Raw genomic sequence first — 22758 nt, 5'->3', positions numbered from 1 at the left:
TCAGGACCAACAATTCTATAAAAGGGATTCTACAATCAAGCAGGAAATGTGGGATAGATGTCAGAAGTGAACTCAATCCAACATTTCAAACCTTATCTTTTGAACCTAAATCTGAAAAAAGCTGTCACCCTGGTATTCCTGCTGAAGTAGCTGATCTGAGGATATTCCCCACCTGCCCTCTTTAGAAAGGCCTCAATTACTTTCAGTCATGTGAAGAGTGTTACATTATTTTGGGAGGCAAGAACATAACAGAGTTACTGATGAGGGAGGACTAAACTGAAAGACCAAACTGAAGTTATGCTGTCATTTGTTATGGGTTGACTAAAATGGCTGGTTTCATATACAGTATAGAACAATGCAACTTGCTATTAATAATGCAGGTAGAGATGTGAAATAATGGTAATTAAAATGAATAATGCTATTTTTGCCTATGTGCAACTCTAACTTCTCCAAAATGCACAGATCTAAGAAAGAAAAATAATCCCATATTACAAACTCTGACCTTGTTAACAGGTTTTCCCTTGTATTTTCCCCACTCTACTAAGCACAGTTACAATCTTGCAAATAAGATTGTATAACAACTTTACAATTATAAATTTAACAGATGGGAAAACAAATAAAAGGTGAAATGAGATTGGTGGCCACAGTGACAGGCTAACAAGCACCGAGAATTCAACATTTTAATTGTGGAAGTAACTGCTTTGATAAATAACCAATATGCTACGTAAACATATTCGCTGCCTCCTCACCTCCAGTAACATAGGAAAGGAATTACATTAAGTAGCAACAAGAAAGGATCATATATCATATACACACCATGGGAGTGGGAAAACAGTGTCTTTAAACAGTATCCCACATCTTGTAGCATCTGAGATAAATCAGGAAGTGCTGTGCTCCCTGGGAGGAATTCCAGCAACTCTTTGCCATTACAAAGGATCAACAGCACTGCACTGATTCCCTCCCTGTGTCTTTTGCAAGTGCTTGTAAAACTCAACAGAATTGCAAGAGATGCCAGAAGACATTAGCTATATCAGAAACACATCCACAGTGTCAGATCATCTGGAGGCTCTATCATGCAACAAATCTGATTCTAAGAATACAGTGATCTGTTTTTCCCCATAGAGGAGTCCTACTGATGGCTTACGAATTAAATTAGAGAAGGTCTAACTAAAGGCGTTCCAAACCCCACAGATTAAATATACTGAGTAAGATCTTTCTGCTCTTTAAAAGAATAGGTATACAATCCTGTTGAACTGAAAAACAAGGACATAATTATCTTCTGAGTAGCAAGTGTTGTTATAAATATTTTGTAGGAAAGCTATTACTGTACTTTGCAATGTTTCTGTATAATACAAAAACAAGCATCCCTTTGCCATCCTCTGGTGTTTCATCACTGAAGAACCATTTGCAGCTATCACTTCTGGCATATCCTTCCTGGAGTCTGTTCCATCTGCCCTATCCTGCTGCTATGTAAAGCATCTTAAATTAGTTTGCTTTCTTCCTACATGCAATAGCTCAGCTACAATGAAATATGTCAAGTAAGAAAACAAAACAAATACGCATCTTCCAGACAACAATTTCTGTAATGACTATGACTCATTATGGAATTGGTACAACTCTAATCCACAGGCTTGGGCTATTCTTTTCTAGAGAGAATGATACCAGAGGACCAAACAGAATATCCCTAGTTCTACCTTTGAGGCTTTATGCTTGCTGAGTGTCCGCTGAAATCATATCTGGTATTCTGCACACAAACACATCAGGGCCGAACCCTGGTAACAAATAAATAGTGGTTCCTATGCTGCGTCTATCTGAGTAATGACATTTCATAGCTTTACATATGTTCTACTTAAAATCAGCTCCAAGTGCTGTCAACCAAAACCTTTCTTGCCTGGTTTCACCATGAGTGAAATAGCAATACCTGTTGGCATCTACTTTTTTTTTCTCTTGTAAATGTAGGTGAACTGTGAAGACCTTGAAGGATATTAATATATGTAATTCAGGTTATGCAGTCAAAAAAAGAAAAAGAGTAAAAATGACACTGACAATGTGCAAAGTTCAAGATACAAAAAAATCCACCTTGGAATTAAGTTATTGCTTTACCACCCTTCAGGTGCATTTGTTTCAATACAGCACCCTCTTCCTGCTATGAGCTTGATTTGAAGCAATGCCATGGACTTACTACTGCACATACAAGTCACTGGCAACTACACACACATTACACCTCTTGTTTGCAAAACAATACCTAAAGTGCATAGAATCGGAGAAGTCACTTGTGAAACTTTAAAGTGGTTTTATTTCTAGCACTGGGAAAAGAGCTACTACCTCTCACAGTGAAGAGAGAAGACCAGAGGGGAGAAACTTAACCAACAAGTTGCTCCAACTGCAGTTTTATAGCACACAGGGTACCAAGGAGTCAGCCATACAAAACCATGAAAGCCACAGACACAACCTTACTACCCTACAAGCCACATAAATGCTGCTGGGGAGCAAGCTACACTTCTTGCAAGTGCATGGGACAGCCAAGCCATAACCAAAACTACCTTCTTTAGAAGCACATTCCCCCTTTACTATTGTGACGATCTCCATCTGCCATCTGCAACACACAGCTGAGTAGTGTTATTATCTATAGCAGATGGCAAAGGTAGGCATTTGTTATCATAGTTAAAGTCATCTTTCCTTTCCCTTCAAGGCTCCTTACATTTGCCACTTGCCTGTGCTCCTTATGAGTTCTGCCTGCCCACACATCCAAGCTTTATCTACTCCATGCAGCACAGCAAAGCATTTTGCACACAGCAGTATTCCCTGCAAGTGCCAAGGAACAGTGGCATTGCCAATGCAGGAGGCACTTTGCACAAAGCATGTTTATTAGCTGTGACACAGAGGCAACATTTGCAAGGAGCTAAGGAAGAAGACAGCTGCTGCAACTCCTCTAATTACCTTTCCCCAGACAGCAACCGGAATTTACAATTTGTACGATGCTGCTGGAACTAAGTATGATCTAGATCCACACACAAGCTCCCCTCCTCACTTTTATAGGCCATGTGTTACATGAAAATTAGAACTATTCAAACTGTTCCTGTGAATTAGATTATCTCCTGTAAGGTTTTTTTATTGTGCATTCTCCTTTTGCTACTGGAAAAGACAGAATTTGCTGCAGACAGTAATCACATAATCACATCTTGTTACAAGCACGAGCCAGCAGGATTTGCTGTTAGCAACTCTATTCTATCACATCAAAACAAAGAACATTTGAGATGCTGGGTAAGAATTATGCTTCTTAACACACATTTCACAGCAGAAGTAAAATATAAAAAGAAAAAACCCAGTATATAGAACACGTAGAACATCAGCCTCACATATATCCAAATTCAATTCTATGTTAGTCCGCTACCATAGCTTTTACTGTGTTCAGCTCCAGCTGGTTTGCTGCTCACCAAAACTTACAAGAATGCACAGGAAGTCTGACAAATTAAGACACAGTCAACAATTAAAATGAACTGCACAAAGAGGATAAAGCATTTCAAACAGTTGTAGCCTTGAAAGATCATTTCAAGCAGTTGCACCCTTGAAAGATGAAAAGCTTTTCAGTAGCTCTGAGCTGCTTTATTGACAAGACACAGCATTAAAAAAAAATCACAAGTGCAAGACAATACTTAAAATGTATGCAGACAGGTGAAACTGCAAAGGCTCAGGAGATATTTTAAGGCCAAATGTATATGTGGGAAAAGAAGTAGTAAAAAGAAATTGAAGCAAATTAGACAGAAAAGCTTTAAACTTGTATGAGTATCCACACTACATCTGTACTTGCAAACACTGAGAGCCGACTTAGAGACTCACTGTTACACGGATCCAGTACTTTGCTGATGCTTTGTGCAATAAGCCCCAATCTCCAGCTTCTACAATAATTTAGACACATGCAAGACAAGCATCTGTTCAGTGTGGTGTCTTGCTCCCCTTAGTAGTATGTGCAGCATGCATTTTGTGGCTGTACTGCTACGCAGTCTTGATTCTTCTCACTCAAGCTGTGAGTCAAATGAGAAGATGAGACTTACCCATGTTTCTCTGGGCTCTCCACTGATAAGATTTCACCGCTGCTTCCATCAATGGGAAGGACACGAGCAATATATTCTCCGCTCTGCTGGTAAAACTTATACACAGCCACTTGAACTGCGCATTGGTCACCGCTGCTTCTCAGCCAAGGGCTCAGGATGACAGGGCTTGGCCTCTCTGATGCATTGAGAAACAGAAACGAACCTAAACAGACGAGGCAACAAGAAAGCCTTAAGAACACAGAAAACCAAAACAAAATCTTCACAGAGTGCAGATGAACACTTGTAATTTTTATGCCACAGCTCATCTGCAACCGTTTCATACTGCCCAGTCAAAGATTATCTTTGTCAACTGGTTTGGAAAGTTTGCCCGTTTTGTGTTAAGCCCATTAAGATCCTCCCAGGCAGGCAACATTTCAACTCACCTTTGAACGGTTCAAAACAACCATTACATTTAGATTTACCTCCCAGAAGAAAAGGCATGAAATGGGAAAAGCCATAAATACCAAGGGCAGGGAAAAGTAACAAACAGTAACAATAAAACTCAATCAACCAAGAGACTTCCAAAGTTAAATCCAGGCAGGTGATTAAGGAGTTTTAGGTTCAGATTCTTACTTTCATGTGCCTATTCTTCCTGCACTTCATCCCCATCTCTAACTTCTCAGGTGTGGTCCAGGCCCAAATATTATGGCCTTGGGTCAGCGGAATCCTGATTTGATAGCTCTGATATGATGATATTTTATATCCATTTCTCTTACCCAAATAAAGAGAATAAATTCAATAGCTTTACTTTTGCTCCTCTATAAACAGAGAAGTGCAGCATTTTTAAGTCATTAGAGTCAGGATAAAGGCCTGTTTTATTTCTTCAGCAATTCATTCTAAAGTATTAATTTTATATGTAACTAATCCACATTACACATTTCATTATTATCCAGTACATTGACTCCCTTGGCCTAATTCTATTTCAATACAATCTGAGGCTTATCCACTAGGACAGAGATAATGCATTTTCATCACACCGTTGCTCATTTTCAGGTAAGTCAAATTGCTCCCTTTTGGCATCTGACTAATTTACCAGTTCATCCACAGAGCAAGCACACTGGGCTGGGTAGTTAGTTGGTAAGTGCCAGGTGCAGTTAGGTAAATGAAAGGGACCAACTCCTGAAGCAAGAAAAATTGTGATATCCCACAGATATTAGCAAGACCTGTCAGATAATCAGGACAACGAGATTTCATTTCCTGGAGCCTCCATTAATAAAGCCTTTCCATTAATACTTAAACATGAAGATCTGATGAACAGTTTAATTTCATAGAGGGAGAAACTAAGGCTTATCAGGGCTGTAATTTAAACCTCTTTGTAACGGTGTGCTGTGCATACATTTTAGCAGGAGGAGCAGCTTGGTTTTGAAAATACCAAAGTTGAATCTTCAGGGAAATGATCTTCCAAATCACTGAGCATGGCTCAGCTGAGATCCAGGGTGCCTAAGAAATCCTATGGCAGGGCCACAAATGGATCCTGCTCACCTTCACCTTGGTGCCTAAGTTGTGGACCATAAGGTGATAAGAAGCCACTCTGAGCTTCTATGGTAATTCACCTCAACCTAAAACAGATCTGGTGACTTGTCCTTTGGTTGTTCCCGCTTCTCTCCACTGAACTGAGCATCAAGAGCACAGACTGGAATGTCTCCCTGCCAGATGCCAGTTTAGAACAGGGCAATTGTGCTCGTGCTCAAGCTCACAGAGGTCCCCTCTGAAAAAGTCTGATCTGGCAACTCAGGTCACGCACAGGGTAATACTGGAAGGGCTAAAAATGAACCCTGGATTCCTGCCAAGCACATTTCCCTCCTATACACACATTTCTCATAGGCAGCATTTTTGACATACTTGTCAAAAAAACAGTGCTCTTGACCCTGGCATATCTAAAACTAGAAAACATTTGTACTGAAAGAAACACACAGAAATACATGAGGTATGGTCTGCTTAGAGGGAGGTTTGTAAACAGAGGAGTGACACGTAGTCATAGCATTTGGGTTTTTAATAACAAGATTTCTTTATGTGTAACAACAGCCTTTAATCCAGTTACTAACAGAATGGTTTGGTGAGTTTAAATAAACTCTGTTATTGGCACTGGTTACATATACACAGTATTTTTGCTGGTCAGTAAAATAAAAACAAAAACCCAGCCACATGTATGATCCTTCCCTGCCTCCCCCTTCTGTTGCAAACAAAAGAGAATTAGAGCACTAAATCTTGTGGCTTTAATTGTACCATCCCCATAAGAACACTGAAATCTGTGACATGAAGGGGAGTGCAGAGACTTCTGCTGGTGGCAGAAAGACACTAAGCACTGCAATAACTGCTCATGGTAACTTGCCAGGTGCAAGAGCCATTTGCTTATCTTACTGCCTTGCAATAGGCAGTCAGATTTTGAAGTAACAAATAAATAAAGGCAGCTCTCATTTTCTTCCAGTGGTTCTAAATAAAGACAGCTTCCAAGGGTAGTCCCTCTTATGCTTATGTCCTGACTTGAGGCCAAGTTTGAAACATCAGTAAAGTCTAGCAGTAGACAAGGCTAGCTGCTACAGCACATTTGAGAAACAGTCACTAAGCCCTTTGGTTTGGCTTTTATATTCCTACTCTGTTTACAGGGCTCACAGTTTGCAGTTGTGGCTTATTACCCATCCTATGGCCAGTTTTCCCTGCTAAATCACACTGCTAAAAGGAATACAATTGCCATGGTGGGGGCTACCCTGGCACACCTCCCAGGGCAGGGCAATGGGAGGAACAGCCCCACACTTGCTGCTGTGAGCAGTCTAGGGGTGCACAAGGATTTAGAAGGGGACACAGCCAGGACAGCTGACACCAAGTGACCCAAGGGCTATCCCATATCATATGGCATGCTCAGCATATAAGGCTGGGGGAAGACAGGGCGTTCAGAGTGACAGTGTTTGTCTTCCCACATAATGGTTACATGTGATGGAGCCCTGCTGTCCTGGCGTGGCTGAAAACCTGCCTGACCATGAAAAGTGGTGAATGAATTCCATGTTTTGACTTTCTTGTGCACACAGATTTTGCTTTACCCATTAAACTGTCGTTATGTCAACCCATGAGTTTTATCACTTTTGCTATTCTGTTCCCCGTCCCACTGGGTGAGAGTGAAGAAGCAGCTGTATGGTGCTTAGCTCATGGCTGGGGTTAAACAATGACACCCACAAAGGAATAATGAATGTGTTTAACTAATGTGTCTGAAAGGAGGAGTTACATAGTTTGAACACAAATCCTTATACTTCTCCCCTCCCTCAAGGGCGCAATCTCCCAGTCACTGCTTGCCACCGTTTCATGTAGTGGCTTGCCATGGAACCAATATGGCCACTGTTTTCAGGGTCAGATTAGAGATGATTACTTAAGAGTTAAAAGAGCACATGAAGATCAATTCACCAAACACACTGAGGGACAGAAGAATATTGATTCACTCCAATGGACCCTCTGGGCAAAATCAGAAGATACCTGTTCACTGGTATGTCCCGCCAGTGGGAGGAAATCCTTGTGGCATGCTCTACCTGACATTACTATGTAGACCCTGGCTCAAGCTTCCAGCTGTAATTTCCTTGCACTTTTTTTCTATTAACTCACAGCTCTGATAAGGCTCTTGGATCTTCCCAGATAAACAGCTAGAAAAAGCACTGTAGCTTCAAACGAACTTCTGCTTCTATTTAGGTATCAAGGGACATAAGGAGAGATGAAAGGCCCCTTCATGACATGTTGCCAGAGTCATGTTTTACTGCTCTGAAGGGTCTATTTGCTTTTTGTAAAGATGCTCACCAGTGAGCCATTTTGAACTGCTGAGGTGAGTAGCTCGAGAGAGGACGCCTTCAACACCGGAGTGGGGGGGAGATCAGCGTCCAGGAGCCTCAACTCAGAGCGGCAAGAGCCACCGAGGGAGCCTCAAGTCCTCGACAGGACCGGCCCAGGAGGCGGCAGCTCAGCTGACAAGAGCGAGCAGCTGACTCACACGGGGCGGAGCCAGGAGGAGCGGCACCAGCCCTGAGTGGGTAAAAACCTGCCCCAGGGAGCGCGGTGAGCAGAGCGGGTCGAGGCGGTTGGCGCGGGCGGGCGAGCACTCGGCGTATGAACAGAGCCCGGTCGGGAAGCTCTGCTCTGGCTGCCCCGGCGGTGGCAGCGTAGGCACCCAGACAGAGCCGATGAGAGGGGAGGCTGCAGCGCAGAGCTCGGGGTGTAGAGAGTGCCTGCACTGGTCTGGTGAGGGAATGGTGCGCAATGGGCAGGGCTGCGCTCGGTGCTCCCTGGTGGAGGTCCTCCTGCAGCAGGAGCTGAGCTGCGGGATGCTGTTAATAGGCTGCAAGATGTCAGGGAAGCTGAGAGGAAGCAGGAATGCTTGTTCCAGGCCCAAACTGTGCAGGGGCCTCGAACTTCACCTCTACCTCATGAAGAAAAGAAGGAGGCCGTTAACCCGGGAAGCTGGGAATTAGTGACAAAAAAAAAACAACAAAAAAAAGAAGGAAAAGGACAACCAAAAGCAAGGGGCTTCCCCCTAAATCCCCTGTCCCCACGCAGAACCGCTTTGCTGTCCTGCAGGGGGCTAATGAGGAAGCGCACTTGAGCCAGAAACAGCCAGCTGATGCCTTGGTAAAGAAGATCTCTACTGGTGCTGCCAGGAAAAAGCGGCGGGTCGTAGTAGTAGGGGACTCTACACTGAAAGGGACAGAAGCACTCGTCTGCTGGCCAGGCCCTGTCTCAAGGGAGGTGTGTTGCCTACTGGGGGCACGGCTCAGGGATGTGGCAGAGAGGCTGCCTGCTCTAGTAAGTCCCACTGACTATTACCCACTCCTGGCGATACACATGGGTGCTAGGGATATAGATAGTAGTAGCCTGGGGAACATAAAGAAGGACTACAGAGCCGTGGGAGAGGTGGTTAGGGGCTCTGGAGCTCAGGTGGTCTTTTCATCAATTCTCCAGGATACAGGGGAGGACCTAAAAAAAGCTAGGAGGATTGGCCAGGTTAATAAATGGTTAAAAGGGTGGTGTCATAGTCAGGGGTTTGGGTGTCTTGAACACAGGACCCAGGCTTGTAGGCCAGGTCTAGTGGGGCTGGTGGAGCTGGTCTGATAAACAAGGGAAAGAGCAGTTTTGGTAGGAGGCTTGCCAGACTGGTCAAGGAGGCTTTAAACTAGATGTGTTGGGGGAGGGGGCATCATTCCATCCCAACACACCCAGTCAGTTGCCAGAACCTATAATAAATGCCTGGAGCAATGTAGCGATATCCCAGCTGCTCCAGCCAATGAGCTGGCTTCAGCTGGAGCTCGGCTCAGATGCCTCTATACAAACACCCGTAGCATGGGGAACAAACAAGAGGAATTAGAGACGTGTGCATGTCTATGGGGGTATGATATAATAGCCATCACAGAAACATGGTGGGATGGCTCCTATGACTGGAGTGTTGGAATGGAAGGTTACAGGCTCTTTAGAAAAGAGAGGCCTGGCAGGCGGGGAGGGGGAGTTGCCCTTTATGTTAGGGATAGGCTGGAGAGTATGGAACTCTGTCTGGGGAGAGGTGAGCAGTCAACAGACAGTTTGTGGGTCAGGGTTAAAGGGAATATAGCTATGGGAGACATTACTGTGGGGACCTGTTACAGACCGCCTGATCAAGGAGAACCTGCGATGAAGCACTCCATAGACAGATAGGAACAGCCTCACGCTCACAGGCCCTTGTTCTCATGGGTGACTTCAACCACCCTGACATCTGTTGGAAGGATGGTACGGCCCGGCACAAGCAATCCAGGAGGTTCCTCGATTGTGTAGAAGACAACTTCCTTCTGCAAGTAATAGAGGAGCCGACAAGGAGAGGCCATGCTTGACCTCGTGCTCACCAACAGGGAAGGGCTCGTTGGAAATGTGATGCAGCCTTGGATGCAGCGATCATGAGAGGCTCGAATTTGAGATCACCAGGACACTGAGAAGAGCGTGCAGCAAGCTCACTGCCCTGGACTTCAAAACAGCAGATTTTGGCCTCTTCAGGAGCCTGCTTAGGAAGGTTCCATGGGTGTCGTGGTTTAAACCCAGTCAGGTAATTCGTTTGCTCACTTCCCCCCCTTTTCTTGCCCTCCCCCTGCTCTCGGAGGGACGGAGAGGAAAATCGAAAAGAATGCAACTCCCACAGGTTGAGATAAGAACAGTTTAGTAACTAAGGTATAACACAAATCACTACTGCTACCACCAATGATAATAATGATAAAGGAAATAACAAGGGAAGAGAATACATCATCTCACCACCAGCCGACCGATAACCGATAACTCGCCCCCCCCCAGCCCGACCAAGCTCTGACCCATACCTCCTCCAACCCTGCAGTCTCCCAACCCCTTCTGGCTGACTCCCAGTTACCTCCTGGGCATGACGTGCTGTGGTATGGAATACCTCTTTGGTCAGTTTGGGTCAGGTGTCCTGTCTCTGCTTCCTCCTGGCTTCCCCTCCTCCCTGGCAGAGCATGAGGCTCACAAAGTCCTTGGCCAAACCAAAACATCCTTGTTATCAGCTCTGTTCCCGAGCTGAAAGTCAAAACATTGCACTGCACCAGCTACCGAGAAGGGGAAAAATGACTGCTACTGCTGAACCCAGGACAATGGGATACAGCCCTAGAGGACAGAGGGGCCCAAGACTGTTGGTTGATATTCAAGGATCACCTGCTACAAGCTCAGGAGTGTTGCATCCCAACCAGAAGGAAGGGCAGCAGGAGGGCCAGGAGACCTCCTTGGATGGATAAGGAGCTCCTGAGGAAAATTCAAATGAAAAGGAGGCCTATAATAAGTAGAAGCAAGGACAGGTGGCATGGGAAGAGTACAGGGATGTTGTCCAAAAAGCTAGGGACCAGGTTAGGAAAGCTAAGGCCCAGTTAGAATTAAACTTAGCTAGAGGTATTAAAGATAACAGGAAGGAATTCTGCAAGTACATAGCAAACAAGAAACAGACTAGGGAGAATGTAGGCCCCCTCAGGAAGCTCTCAGGAGAACTGGCTACACAGGATTTGGGGAAGGCTGAGGTTCTGAATGACTTCTTTGCCTCGGTCTTCACTAGCAAAGGCTCTGACCAAACCACCCAAGTCTTGGAAGGCAGATGCAGGGACTGTGAGAATGAAGACCCTAGGCCCACTGTAGGAGAGGAACTGGTTCGAGACCATCTTAAAAATGTGAATGTGCACAAGTGCATGGGTCCTGATGAAATCCATCTGTGGGTCCTGAAGGAGCTGGTGAATGAAGTTGCGAAGCCGCTGGCCATCATATTTGAAAACTCATGGCGGTCAGGTGAAGTTACCAATGACTGGAAAAAGGGGAATGTAACCCCCATTTTCAAGAAGGGGAAAATGCATGACCTGGGGAACTACAGACCAGTCAGTCTCACCTCTGTGCCTGGCAAAATCTTGGAGCAGATTCTGCTGGAAGGCATGCTAAGGCACATGAAAATCAACAAGGTGCTTGGTGACAGCCAGCATGGCTTCACTAAGGGGAAATCCTGCCTGACCAATTTGGTGGCCTTCTATGATGGGGCTGCGGAACTGATGGACAGGGGTAGAGCAGTTGATGTCATCTACCTGGACTTGTGTAAAGTATTCGACACTGTCCCACACGACATCCTTGTCTCTAAATTGGAGAGACATCAATTTGATGAATGAACCACTCGGTGGATAAAGAACTGGCTGGATGGCTGCATGCAAAGAGTTGTGGTCAGTGGCTCAATGTCCAGCTGGAGATCAGTAACGAGTGGTGTCCCTCAGGGACTGGTGTTGGGACCGATCTTGTTCAACATCTTTGTCGCTGACATGGACAGTGGGATTGAGTGCACCCTCAGCAAGTTTGCCGATGACACCAAGCTGTGTGGTTCAGTTGATACCCTGGAAGGAAGGAATGCCATCCAGAGGGACCTTGACATGCTTGTGAGGTGGGCTGATGCCAACCTCATGAAGTTGCATGGTCCTCATGCCAAGTGCAAGGTCCTACACCTGGGTCGGAGCAATCCCAGGCACAGCTACAGGTTGGGCAGAGAAGAGATTCAGAGCAGCCCTGCAGAGAAGGACTTGGGGGTGTTGGCCGATGAGAAAATGAACATGGGCCAGCAGCGTGTGCTTGCAGCCCAGAAAGCCAACCGTATCCTGGGCTGCACCAAAAGGAGCATGACCAGCAGGTCAAAGGAGGTGATCCTGTTCCACTACTCTGCTCTCGTGAGACCTCACCTGGAGTATTGTGTGCAGTTCTGGTGTCCTCAACATAAAGAGGACATGGAACTGTTGGAACAAGTACAGAGAAGGGCCACGAGGATGATCAGGGGACTGGAGCACCTCCCGTATGAAGACTGGTTGAGGAAGTTGGGGCTGTTCAGCCTGGAGAAGAGAAGGCTGCGTGGAGACCTCATAGCAGCCTTCCAGTATCTGAAGGGGGCCCATAGGGATGCTGGAGAGGGACTCCTCATTAGGGACTGTAGTGATAGGACAAGGGTAACGGGTTAAAACTTAAACAGGGGAAGTTCAGATTGGATATAAGGAGGAAATTCTTTCCTGTTAGGGTGGCGAGGCACTGGAACGGGTTGCCCAGGGAGGCTGTGAATGCTCCATCCCTGGCAGTGTTCAAGACCAGGTTGGATGAGGCCTTGGGTGATATGATTTAGCGTAAGGTGTCCCTGCCCACAGCAGGGAGGTTGGAACTAGGTGATCTTAAGGTCCTTTCCAACCCTAACTATTCTATGATTCTATGATTTCAGGAGTCTCTGCTGCAGGTTTAATATTGGACTCTAGCTGCACAGCCCAACGCTGATATTAAAGAGATGCAGATAAAATAACGAGATTGTAACTAGATATGCAGCCACAGACCCTGGCACTTAGCATTTTCTGAGTCCTGAGCTCATCCATCAGCATTGCGTAGAACTGTGGTTGAAGTAGGAAGAATACTCAGTATTTTGCACCAAATACACCTCTGTATTGTATGACAGACACTCCACTAGCTGGTGTCTCAGAAACTGCTGGTCTAAATGAAAATACTTTATTTTCCACATTCTCAAAATTCCACACTCACAAACTGTGGGAGAAACCTATCAATAATATTCAGCTTCTAATTCTTACGCTTAAGCACAGGGAATTATTGCAGCTGACATAAAAGAAATATTACAAGACAAATTAATATACCTTACATGAAAAATTGGTGTTGATCCTTTGGAAACTTGTTTACAACATTTAAAATTCATGTCACAAGAAGGGAAGGATGGCTTATCAGCTTAGCTGCGAGATGTTTTTGAGATGATGAAGACAGCTTCAAGTTGCACTGTTCAGGACTAATGAGATGACAGAGATATTTGTAAACAAGAAAACTGATGCTAATGTACTATGCATGTACAGGCACATTACGGATAAATCACCTGTCCAAAAAAGTTTTCAAATGAAGGGGTAGACACTGGTAAGGCTGCAAATCAAAACCACACTGGCAACGAAGCCCATTGCTACAATCTGCAGCCTGACGTCCTTGTCTGATACAGATGCACAAAATATCTAGAACTCATGCCAGTTAATGCTGAGGGAACCCTGTTCAAAAGACAACCATAACACAGCCCCAGGAACTGGCCAAACTCAGTGTCTTATTGCTAGCCCTTTTAAAAGCTGGTCATTGATAGCTGCCCAATAGCTTTGAAGGCACCCTGCTATCTGCTTATACCCTAAATCCTTCCTTGTCAGTCTTAGGGCAAATGGTCCAGAGCCAGGTCAGATTCTTCTGCTAAACAGCCTCATGATGCTCAGTGAGGGCAATGCACCCTACTGCATCCTTTCACCTTCCTAAGGCAGCAGTGTAGGAAAGATGGCTGCAGTCCAAAAAGGCAGCAGCCTGGTAAGTTACAATGGGAAATAAGGTTGTCCAGAAGAGTGTTCGTTGCAGAAAACAGCAACCAGCTTCTCTGGGACAAACACATGGAGGCAACTCCTCAACCTGCACCCAAGATCTAGGATTTCCAGCATGAGATGTTCTTGTACACCTGATATCACACAATCAAATAAGATCCTAAAGACATGACATCAAGCAGTGCAATGGAACATACAATTCATTTACAAAGGTGGCATGCATTAGGATTCATGAAGAGGGAAGTTCACATTATTTGAAAATAATATTTAGCAACACAGCCAAGCCAGTAAAAGACACAGAGCAGCCACTCAGCTATCTGATGGAAATGAAAGCATCCCCATGCCAGTTCAAGCAGATTTCTCCCCAAATAACTAAAGACCTTAGTTTTGTAATTTTAACTTACTTTCTTGAGCAGCAAGGCTCAAAACACAGCTTGGCTGCCTCAATCTCATCACACTTATAAAGCAGCAATTTAACAATCCTTTGCAAAACTGATAGATTGTTATTCTGAGCAGAAACTCCATCTTCCTACTAAAAGGGTTTTATTACCTTTCACGTCCAAGTTCAATACTCTCCCAGATTAAATTAGAGTTGTAAAAACTATTAACAGTTAACGTCTGTTGGGGACTGTACAGTAGAAAAAAAAATTTAAATCAAGTTTTATGGGCTTTGGAGATGCTGACTGGAGAGAACGTTTCCACTGGTATCACAAAACATCCCACAGAGCTGGCCTTTGGAGCCTTCGTTTTACGCTTAACTCCCAAATTAACTATTCAAGCAAAACTCTTACAGGAGGAGCTCAGCAGCTGGTAAAACTGGGCACTACCTGAGTGACAACGTTAGGAAAAGATACTGCTCTACTTTTCCTAGGCTTATTTATATGGCTTTTCTAATTGCCTCATGAAGGCTCTGAAATGTGCTGAATGCTAGGAATGCAAATAGTCTCCAGTGCTGAGTGCAATGTGACTGCATAAGCACCAGAAGATTTGCAACACGCTATACTCGCATCTGACTTTAAATTCATGAAGGGAACGGCCTTTGAATCATTATAAAATTTGGAGCTGAACCATTCTTAACAATGTAATTATGGTAATTGAATGAGAACTTCCCTCTTTTGAAGTTGATCAGAGTTCTCGCTATTAGCTTAAATAGAACCAGGATTTCACTGCTAATACCTAGCAGGTATGTGAGCACGTTTCTCTAGATGATGTAAGAGCAATTCAAAAGTGCTAATGAATTCATACTTACTCTTGTGGGCATGTAATACATTTCACAAATGGACATGTTAAGGCAGACATTAAACAACTGCAAACAGCATGTGGCCAAGATTGGTATTAGAGCAGATATGCAAGTCAAAGGTCTTGAAAATTACCTCCCATTCAAGCATTTTCCACTTCCTAAGTACAAAGTGGAAGGCCAATAATCCATTAAAGCAAAATAAAGACAGTTTTTGTCCTCCTCCTAAGGCATCAGGCAAGTTTGATTTGCCCCATATGATTTGTCTCAAATTCAAAGACTTCACTCCTACAGAACTTTCTCCCTCAAATAACCGGCATTCACTGTGATCCTTGGGACCAGAAGCAGCGCTACAGAAACGTAACCAGCAGTTAGAAAAGGCAGGAGTCTTCCCTCTTCTCATACTCCAGTCCCTGAGATTTCCCTTATTAATTTACTTCTTCTCTCAGAGGCAGCCCTGAATCCTTACATGCAGAGGGAGCAGTCTCCCAGCAGTGACCTTCACACACACCTTTCACAGTTCTTCCCTGAACCCTGGTGTAGTGTGTGTGTGTGTGTGTGTGCGCACGTGTGTGTGTGTGAAGTCCAAAGGAACATTATTAGAAAATGTTATTCCTATTTATCAGTTTTAATTCCAGTAATCCCTAGCATATTCCATATGAAAACCTGAATACCATCATGCTACTTACTTTAGATAGAAAACCAAGAAAGGATGTTTTTCTTACAAAGCTTTTTGCATACAGTTTTTCCAAAGGAAGTGAGAAGGAAAACAAAAAAAAAAACAAAAGCTCCAGGTATTGCCTCCTGTAATGGGAGCTAGAGCCAGATGCTCTTACAGTCCAATTCCTAAATGACTCAGCAGTGTTTGCTCCCAGATGAAAAGCACTGAACTGAAAAAAGTAGTCAGTTAATTAAAAACTTCAAATTCAATGCTGAAATGAAAATCTTTCCTACAGAATGACAAAAGAGTGTTTAAATAATTCAGCCTTGCACAGCTGATTAACCAATATGCATCTTCTCTTTTGCTGCTGACAGAGGCGAATGGCAAGTTACTGTTGAGATCTCTGCTCTGAGACTAGAGGATGAGAGAATTTTCTGTCACTGTGAGCAAGACAGACAGACCTAAAGGGAAAGCTAAGAGGAAGCTGGGAATGTCAATAAGAACAGAGAGGCAGATGCCTGTTCAGCACCTCACAGTGTGTGCAGTAGTTAAGGGGAGGAGGTGAAAGGAAGCTTAACACTTCTAGTTGCCACTTTGCTCTCAAGTGTGCTTATTCAATTGCACTCAGGAGGCTAGAAGCTTAAAAATTAAGAAGTTTGACAATACTCTGACACACAAGTACCTGAATAGAAACATGACTGGGACAGAATGGGTACTGCAACAACTCACAGCTCAGTAACGTCAGAAACCACATATAAGCAAGTAGAGAGCGCTGTGAGCTATTCCCCTGAAGAACTACAAAAGCCACAAGAGAAGACTTGTAATTAAATCTAAGTCCTCCTGCTTTTTCATTCTGTGCCAGGATTAAACTCATCACATAAGGGTTGACATGATGTCAGCTTTAACTGCACAAGAGTCGCAACTCAGAGCATCAAAGAATCATCAAATTGGTCCACAGATAACACAAATAAGATAAATCTTGAGGAGATGATGTATTTTAATGTCTTGTACATTTTAATCTGTCCTTGTCAGCCTCTCCTCTACACACATACATGTACATCTACACACACAGAACAAGGAGACAATTACCTGCCCAACTCTCCCTGGAAGTATTGGGAAAGGCAATGATCACACCCAGAGCTTGATGAAGGCCTGACAGGATATAGCATCTGTTGCCAAATCCCTGCCCATCCTGAGGCCCAGCCATCCTTTCTGCCTCTAGCCTCCACACCACTTCCATCTCAAATCTACCTTTCAGTATCAGTTCTGCACTACCAATTCTGCATGCCAGTTTTGTCTGGCAGACCCCTTTCCACTCATCCTGTGCTTTCCCAAGTCATTGTTGCAGGGATGAAAAGGGAGAAGAGTGCCTTGGCACACTAAATATAGGATGGAAAGAAATGCAAATGGTAGAAAGCTTTTGAGGACCACTCTGCTCTTCTGTGAAAACTGCATTGGCTGCTGTTTTTCTTTATGCTGATTCAAAAAACCCACTTGACATTCATGTATAAGACAAAAGCAAGCTTCACCCATACACCACTCTTCAAGGAGCAAACAAGTGAGGGGCAACAACCCTTTCCCTTAGGTCTAATAATAGGTTAGAGCTTCTCCGAACATTGACAGACACGCTGAAAAATGATGTGGCGATCAGTGGAAGAAAACAGGAGTCCAGGAGCTTATACAGAATGACTTTTCCCTGAGCCTTCAGTTCATTTATAGAAAGTGTTCAACACCACAGTTAACCTTCACATTTTGATAGCATTTTCTAAGCTCAAAACATTGCACAAACATTAATTCATTAAACCTCGGGACTCTAAAACTCCATTTTTCCAACTGGGAAAGACTGCATGGAAGTGAGGGGCTTGCCTCCTTAATGCAGTAAAATCAGGCACCACACAGAATTTGTAATTTGAACTGCTTAAGTGCCAACAATACTATGTATGATGGCAACATTCATGTGAAAGAGATGGTTTCATCTGCTTCTTGCAGTTTGCTCTTTAATTAAAAACTCTACCTCATCTGTCTTCTTCACAAATTAAAATAGATTCTCCTTTCTATTCTTAGAGACAGCAGCAGCGGTGAAGGATAGAGGATGGTTCAGATGAAAGCTACATGTCCTGGTGAGGTACGATCTCAATAATACGTACTCCAACTATCTGGTCTCGGTTCTGGCCTCTGGAGGGCCTTGCAACACAAGGAAGGGAACAGCCTGCCCACTGCCGTCACTGTTTTAAAACAAGATCGCTGTACCACAAACTGGAAGGTGTCTTCACAGGTGTCTGCCTAATGCTCTGCTCCAAGGAGGACCATCACAAACACTAGATGAGGGTGGCTGCAGCTTTGTCCACCCAAGTCTCAAAACCTTCTGGGCATGGTGATTTGACAGCCTCTCTGGACAACCTGACCCAGCACTGCACCCCCTCCTGGTGAAAATGTCTTCCCTAAAATCCAACTCAGACCTCCTGAACTGCAAGCTGTCACCACTGCCTCTCGTATCGTCTGCTATAGCTGAGAAGTATTTGGCTCTGCCCTCTTTGTACCTCTCCATCGGGTGGTTATAGGCAGCACTAGGTCATCTCTCAAACAGCTATTTCCAGACTAAGCAAGCCCAGCTCCCTCCACCTGACCATGGTGTACCCAAATGTCCCAGGGACTGGAATGCTTCTCTAAGTACTCCCTAACTTTGTGCTCTCCCCATCCTGGCTGCTGCTTTCTTGAAATCAGTGCTGTTACATGTCAAGGTCTGGAGGCTGTCTTGGCCTGTAAATGCAGAAGAAAGTCATTATTTCCACCTTCCCAGTACTACCTGTCACTAGGTTGTGTTGTCATCTCCTTCTAAAAAGCTTTAATAGGTGCCAAGGAAGAGCAGTGGATAGTATTTAATACTTTTGACAGGGCCTAGGAGTGTTACCTAAGGCCAGACCTCTTTGCAGAGAATACCTTAGAAAGTCATTGCACAAAAGAGTCCAAGAGAATAAGGGAAAAGACAGCTGGCAGCTATGAATGGACAGGCAGTGACAATGGCGCACAAGAAAACAAAGATGAGCTTCAGTCATGTCAACAGTGACCATTAAAGCACACGTATCTCAATAGTTCCACTACAAGACCAAACCATAATTCCTGTGCCTTGTCTTTTCTCTTCAGTTTGCTATTCTTCCTGTGATTGCACTGTGAGCCACTTAGAAATTACATTTCTGCTGAGGAAGAGTCATTTCTTCTTTACTTATTCTGCAAATTACCTATCACTCTTTTGGGCTCTGAATACAATGGAACTGAATGTAATAAGGCCACTGCTTTTTTCCAGCACAGACAACCAAGCCCTTCACTCTTCTTGCAGGCAAATACCCAGGGGGCTTTGATGTTGGTTTTGCATGAGTACAGACTGCAGAAGTTCAAGCTTTCAATGAACGTTACGGATGAAAGTGCAGCTCTCGCTCTAAAAACAAAAACCACAGCCACTAGGATCTGCCCACTGAAAAGAACATGCCAATCATCTCACAGGCTGTAATCCTACCCTCAGTATGGCTTTTACATCGATCCTCAAGATACGTTTATCTTCCAAAAATAACAACTTCGGACAGCACAAAGCCTAGCAATAACGGGTAATTTTTTACATGCAATTCAATTAAACAGCACTAACCATTATACACCATAGGAGTTTTCTTCTTCATGGGACAGTTGAAAAAGAACACTTACACATCTCTGAAATGTCATCACAGCCCTACCAAGGATTTCTGCCTCAAAATCAGACCGAGAAAGTCACATACATTATTGCTAGGAGACATATCTGCATAAGGGTACACGGCTCTTTTGACCAACTATATTCACTTTTTCAGTCTTACTGAAGCTACCTAGTGAGAGAGAAAAATATCAAATAGTCATACTTAACATTCTGTTGGCATCCTGAACAAATTACCTTTAGCTCACTGACATTCTAATTTTCCAGAAAGAGGCATAGTTACGCTAAGAAGGTTATGACTTGTGTATCTATCTTGGTTACAATTATTCCATCCCCTTTTCACTTCCCTAAGATACAGCATAAATGAGAAATTCCGTTCTATTTGTTTTCTGTTGGCTGTAAACTGAGAGAACCACTGTCTTATTAAAAGACTACCTCCCTACTCTAGTTTTAGCCTGAAGATAACAGAACAAGGACTGGATGGCAGGGTGAATTGGAAATGGATTGTGGCTCATAACATGGGTTTTACACAGCCCAGGACAGCACTCAAGTTTAGGAGCTGGCTCTGCCTGACAGAGTGATTCCAGCTAATGGTTTCAGTGAGTCTCATCTCAAAGCCATTACCATTAGCAGTACTGAAGCGAGACATTTTGGTGAGGTGGTAGGAAACCCATGTAGTTCCTGTACTGCAGATACACAGTGGATTTTGACCTCAGTGCCGTCTCATTCTATCTGCACTAAGCCCTAAATGCCTCCCAGCACTTACCCCTATGGAGCAAAACCACAGTGAATGTTACTTCTGAAATTGACAAGTACATCAGATAGCAAGTGCAAGAGGTAGAGAAGTGATCTAGGGGCCCAAAGAGATCTGACTCATCACTGGGGACTGCTTACCTTAACACAACTCTTTGCCCTCAGCCCTTCACCCTGACAACAGATGAGTTACTTGCTAGTGAAGCACTAGCTTCAGTGAGATGAAGCGCACCTCATTTCACAAACTGGTGCAGTGTTTTACCCATTATGGTATAGATGAAAGTCAAAAGTAAGCAGAGTGAGTTTAAGTTACTTCTGGGAAACCACCCATATTGTCTTCAAATTCACAGAGGTCACTGATGTTCTACAGAACGACAAGGCAAGATGCTTAGGACTTCATTTTAATAAGGCTGCTTCTAAAAACGTGTACTGTAAATCACCATATTATTAAGAGAGGAAAGATCCTACCTGTTCATTCACTTTTACACCATCCACGTAATTTGCCTATATTCTGCATTTCACGTGCAGGCCAGCCTTTGCATGACTACACTGCCTCCCTTTCCTAATTGGAAACATTAGTACAAGGCTGACAAAACTTGTGGCAAGGGATAAGTTATTTAAACTCAAGACAAGATTCTACTTTCTTTGACTTCAAACAAAACCTTATGACCATCTGTCAAATGATCCAAGGTTCAATAAACCCATGTTTATTTTAAAGCATCGCTTCTGGCCTTAAATCGCTCTGGCAGCCTTCTTTTAAGGACAGAATATAAACTCCCTTAGGAATAAGCAGATGCAGCAGACATGTAAGCTGTAATACAACAATGAAGAGCAAACAGAGAGTTCTCCTATTTCTTGTGACATGCAGCCACACAGGATTTACTGCTACGGCTTTTCAATAACCTGAGTCCTACACAGAGCCAACGTGCCCATGGACTGTATGAAGGGCTTGGCAGAGACTCCACAAAGGTTACAGGAGATACCCAAGCTTCACCGAATAACTCTCCCTCTCTCTTTTCCTTTTAGATAAAGGTAAATATCACAAGGTCATACGCAGTAGAAATACACTGCTGACAGCAACCACTACGGAGGCACTAATAAGCCCACAGGTATTTTTGCACATATGTCATATCTGACAGCATGCACTTTTACAGTTCCTACAGGCAGTATTTTTCATCCTAACTGGCAAGGTTTTAATGGCTTTTATTAAACAGTTTTTTAGAAGAAGGGAATAACATATGTTTTTTCCATTCATTACAAATGCAGAACTGATCCTGAAGGGAACACTGCAGAGAGTTTCAGACCAAGGAGGCTTTCAAACCATTTCTATCTTTGAAGATGAGCTATCAAGGTACTTTATTTAGTTAAGTCTCAGTATGGCTGTAGCTCTTGTTCTAGATACAGTTGGTAGATTTTTCCTTTAGGACAGATGTGTTGAAAGAAAGAAACAACTGCTGCCTCCTTTTAGCAGCCTTCAACACTGAACAACTGCCCCCCAACATGACCTTCATCAAGAGAACATGTACAGTTGCTATTTTCAGCTCTTGGCATTCTTGTAGGAAAAATCAACTGAACGGGAACTCTTTACACAGGGAGATGGAGACAAGAACAATGTTGGTGAGATGCATGATACCAGCATACTCTCTTCAGGACTATAATTGAGGGTTCAAGCATTCAGATGAGATGGGAAATCTTGGGACCTCTGTGGTTTGAGATACCCGATATTCAAAGCCTCTGCCAGAAGCTAAGCACCTCTGATATATGACAGTCAAAAATGGCAGCCATCATTAGAGTGACCATCTCTTGCTATCCTATAGACACCGGCACCTTCTAGACTGCAACCAACAGAACATTAATACATGCATCAGTAAATCTTCATTTATTTTTAAAATCTGCATAGAAAGCAGTGTTAAGGGCAGTATGAGCACTGGGCCTCAGACTTAGGAAGTTTAAATAAAACTATTCCAACAGTTCTTTTTGCAGTAGCTCTTACCTGGGATCACTTTCTAACCTTCTGTTTCAAAGCCAAAGGCCTTCACACACTGTAGAGACTCTAAGGACAGTTTCTGAGGTCAAGTTTTAAGCACAACAGTAAATTACGTTTTCACTGCTGTTTCAGGAATGAAACTTGTCTGGGGAATGTGAGAGGCATTATTTGCAAAAATACCAATGCAGTACATTCAACTTACTTTGCAAACTAATGAAAATCCACAAACACTTCCAGGGCCACCCTGAAACAAATTATCTTAGAATGGTTTAGGTTGCAAGGGACTTCAAAGCTCATCCACTTCGAACCCCCTGCCATGGGCAGGGACACCGGTTGCTTGAAGCACCATCCAACCTGGCTTTGAGCATTTCCTTCCTCTCTTAATAATATGGTGATTTACAGTACAGGTTTTTAGAAGTAGCCTTATTAAAACTGAATGGGGCAGCCACAGGCAGTGCCTCACCACCCTCACACAGAAGAATTTCTTCCTTGTATC

General features: G+C 43.8%; 1 protein-coding gene across 1 annotated transcript in view; it reads right to left on the bottom strand.

Moving 5' to 3' along the window:
* The window catches only part of ALK (ALK receptor tyrosine kinase), a 320140-nt gene that overhangs the window by 166958 nt on the left and 130424 nt on the right, over window positions 1-22758 (bottom strand). The window contains exon 4 of the mRNA XM_062605735.1: window positions 4056-4257. Coding sequence (XP_062461719.1) covers window positions 4056-4257 — 202 coding nt within the window. The remainder of the gene's footprint in view (window positions 1-4055; window positions 4258-22758) is intronic.

The sequence above is a fragment of the Pezoporus occidentalis genome, unplaced genomic scaffold (assembly GCF_034315485.1).
Source record: "Pezoporus occidentalis ecotype Australia unplaced genomic scaffold, CSIRO_AGI_Poc_V1 ctg93, whole genome shotgun sequence".
In the NCBI taxonomy this organism is placed as follows: domain Eukaryota; kingdom Metazoa; phylum Chordata; class Aves; order Psittaciformes; family Psittacidae; genus Pezoporus; species Pezoporus occidentalis.
Note: the sequence above shows the minus strand (reverse complement) of the source record. Positions and strands in the feature narration are given on the sequence as shown.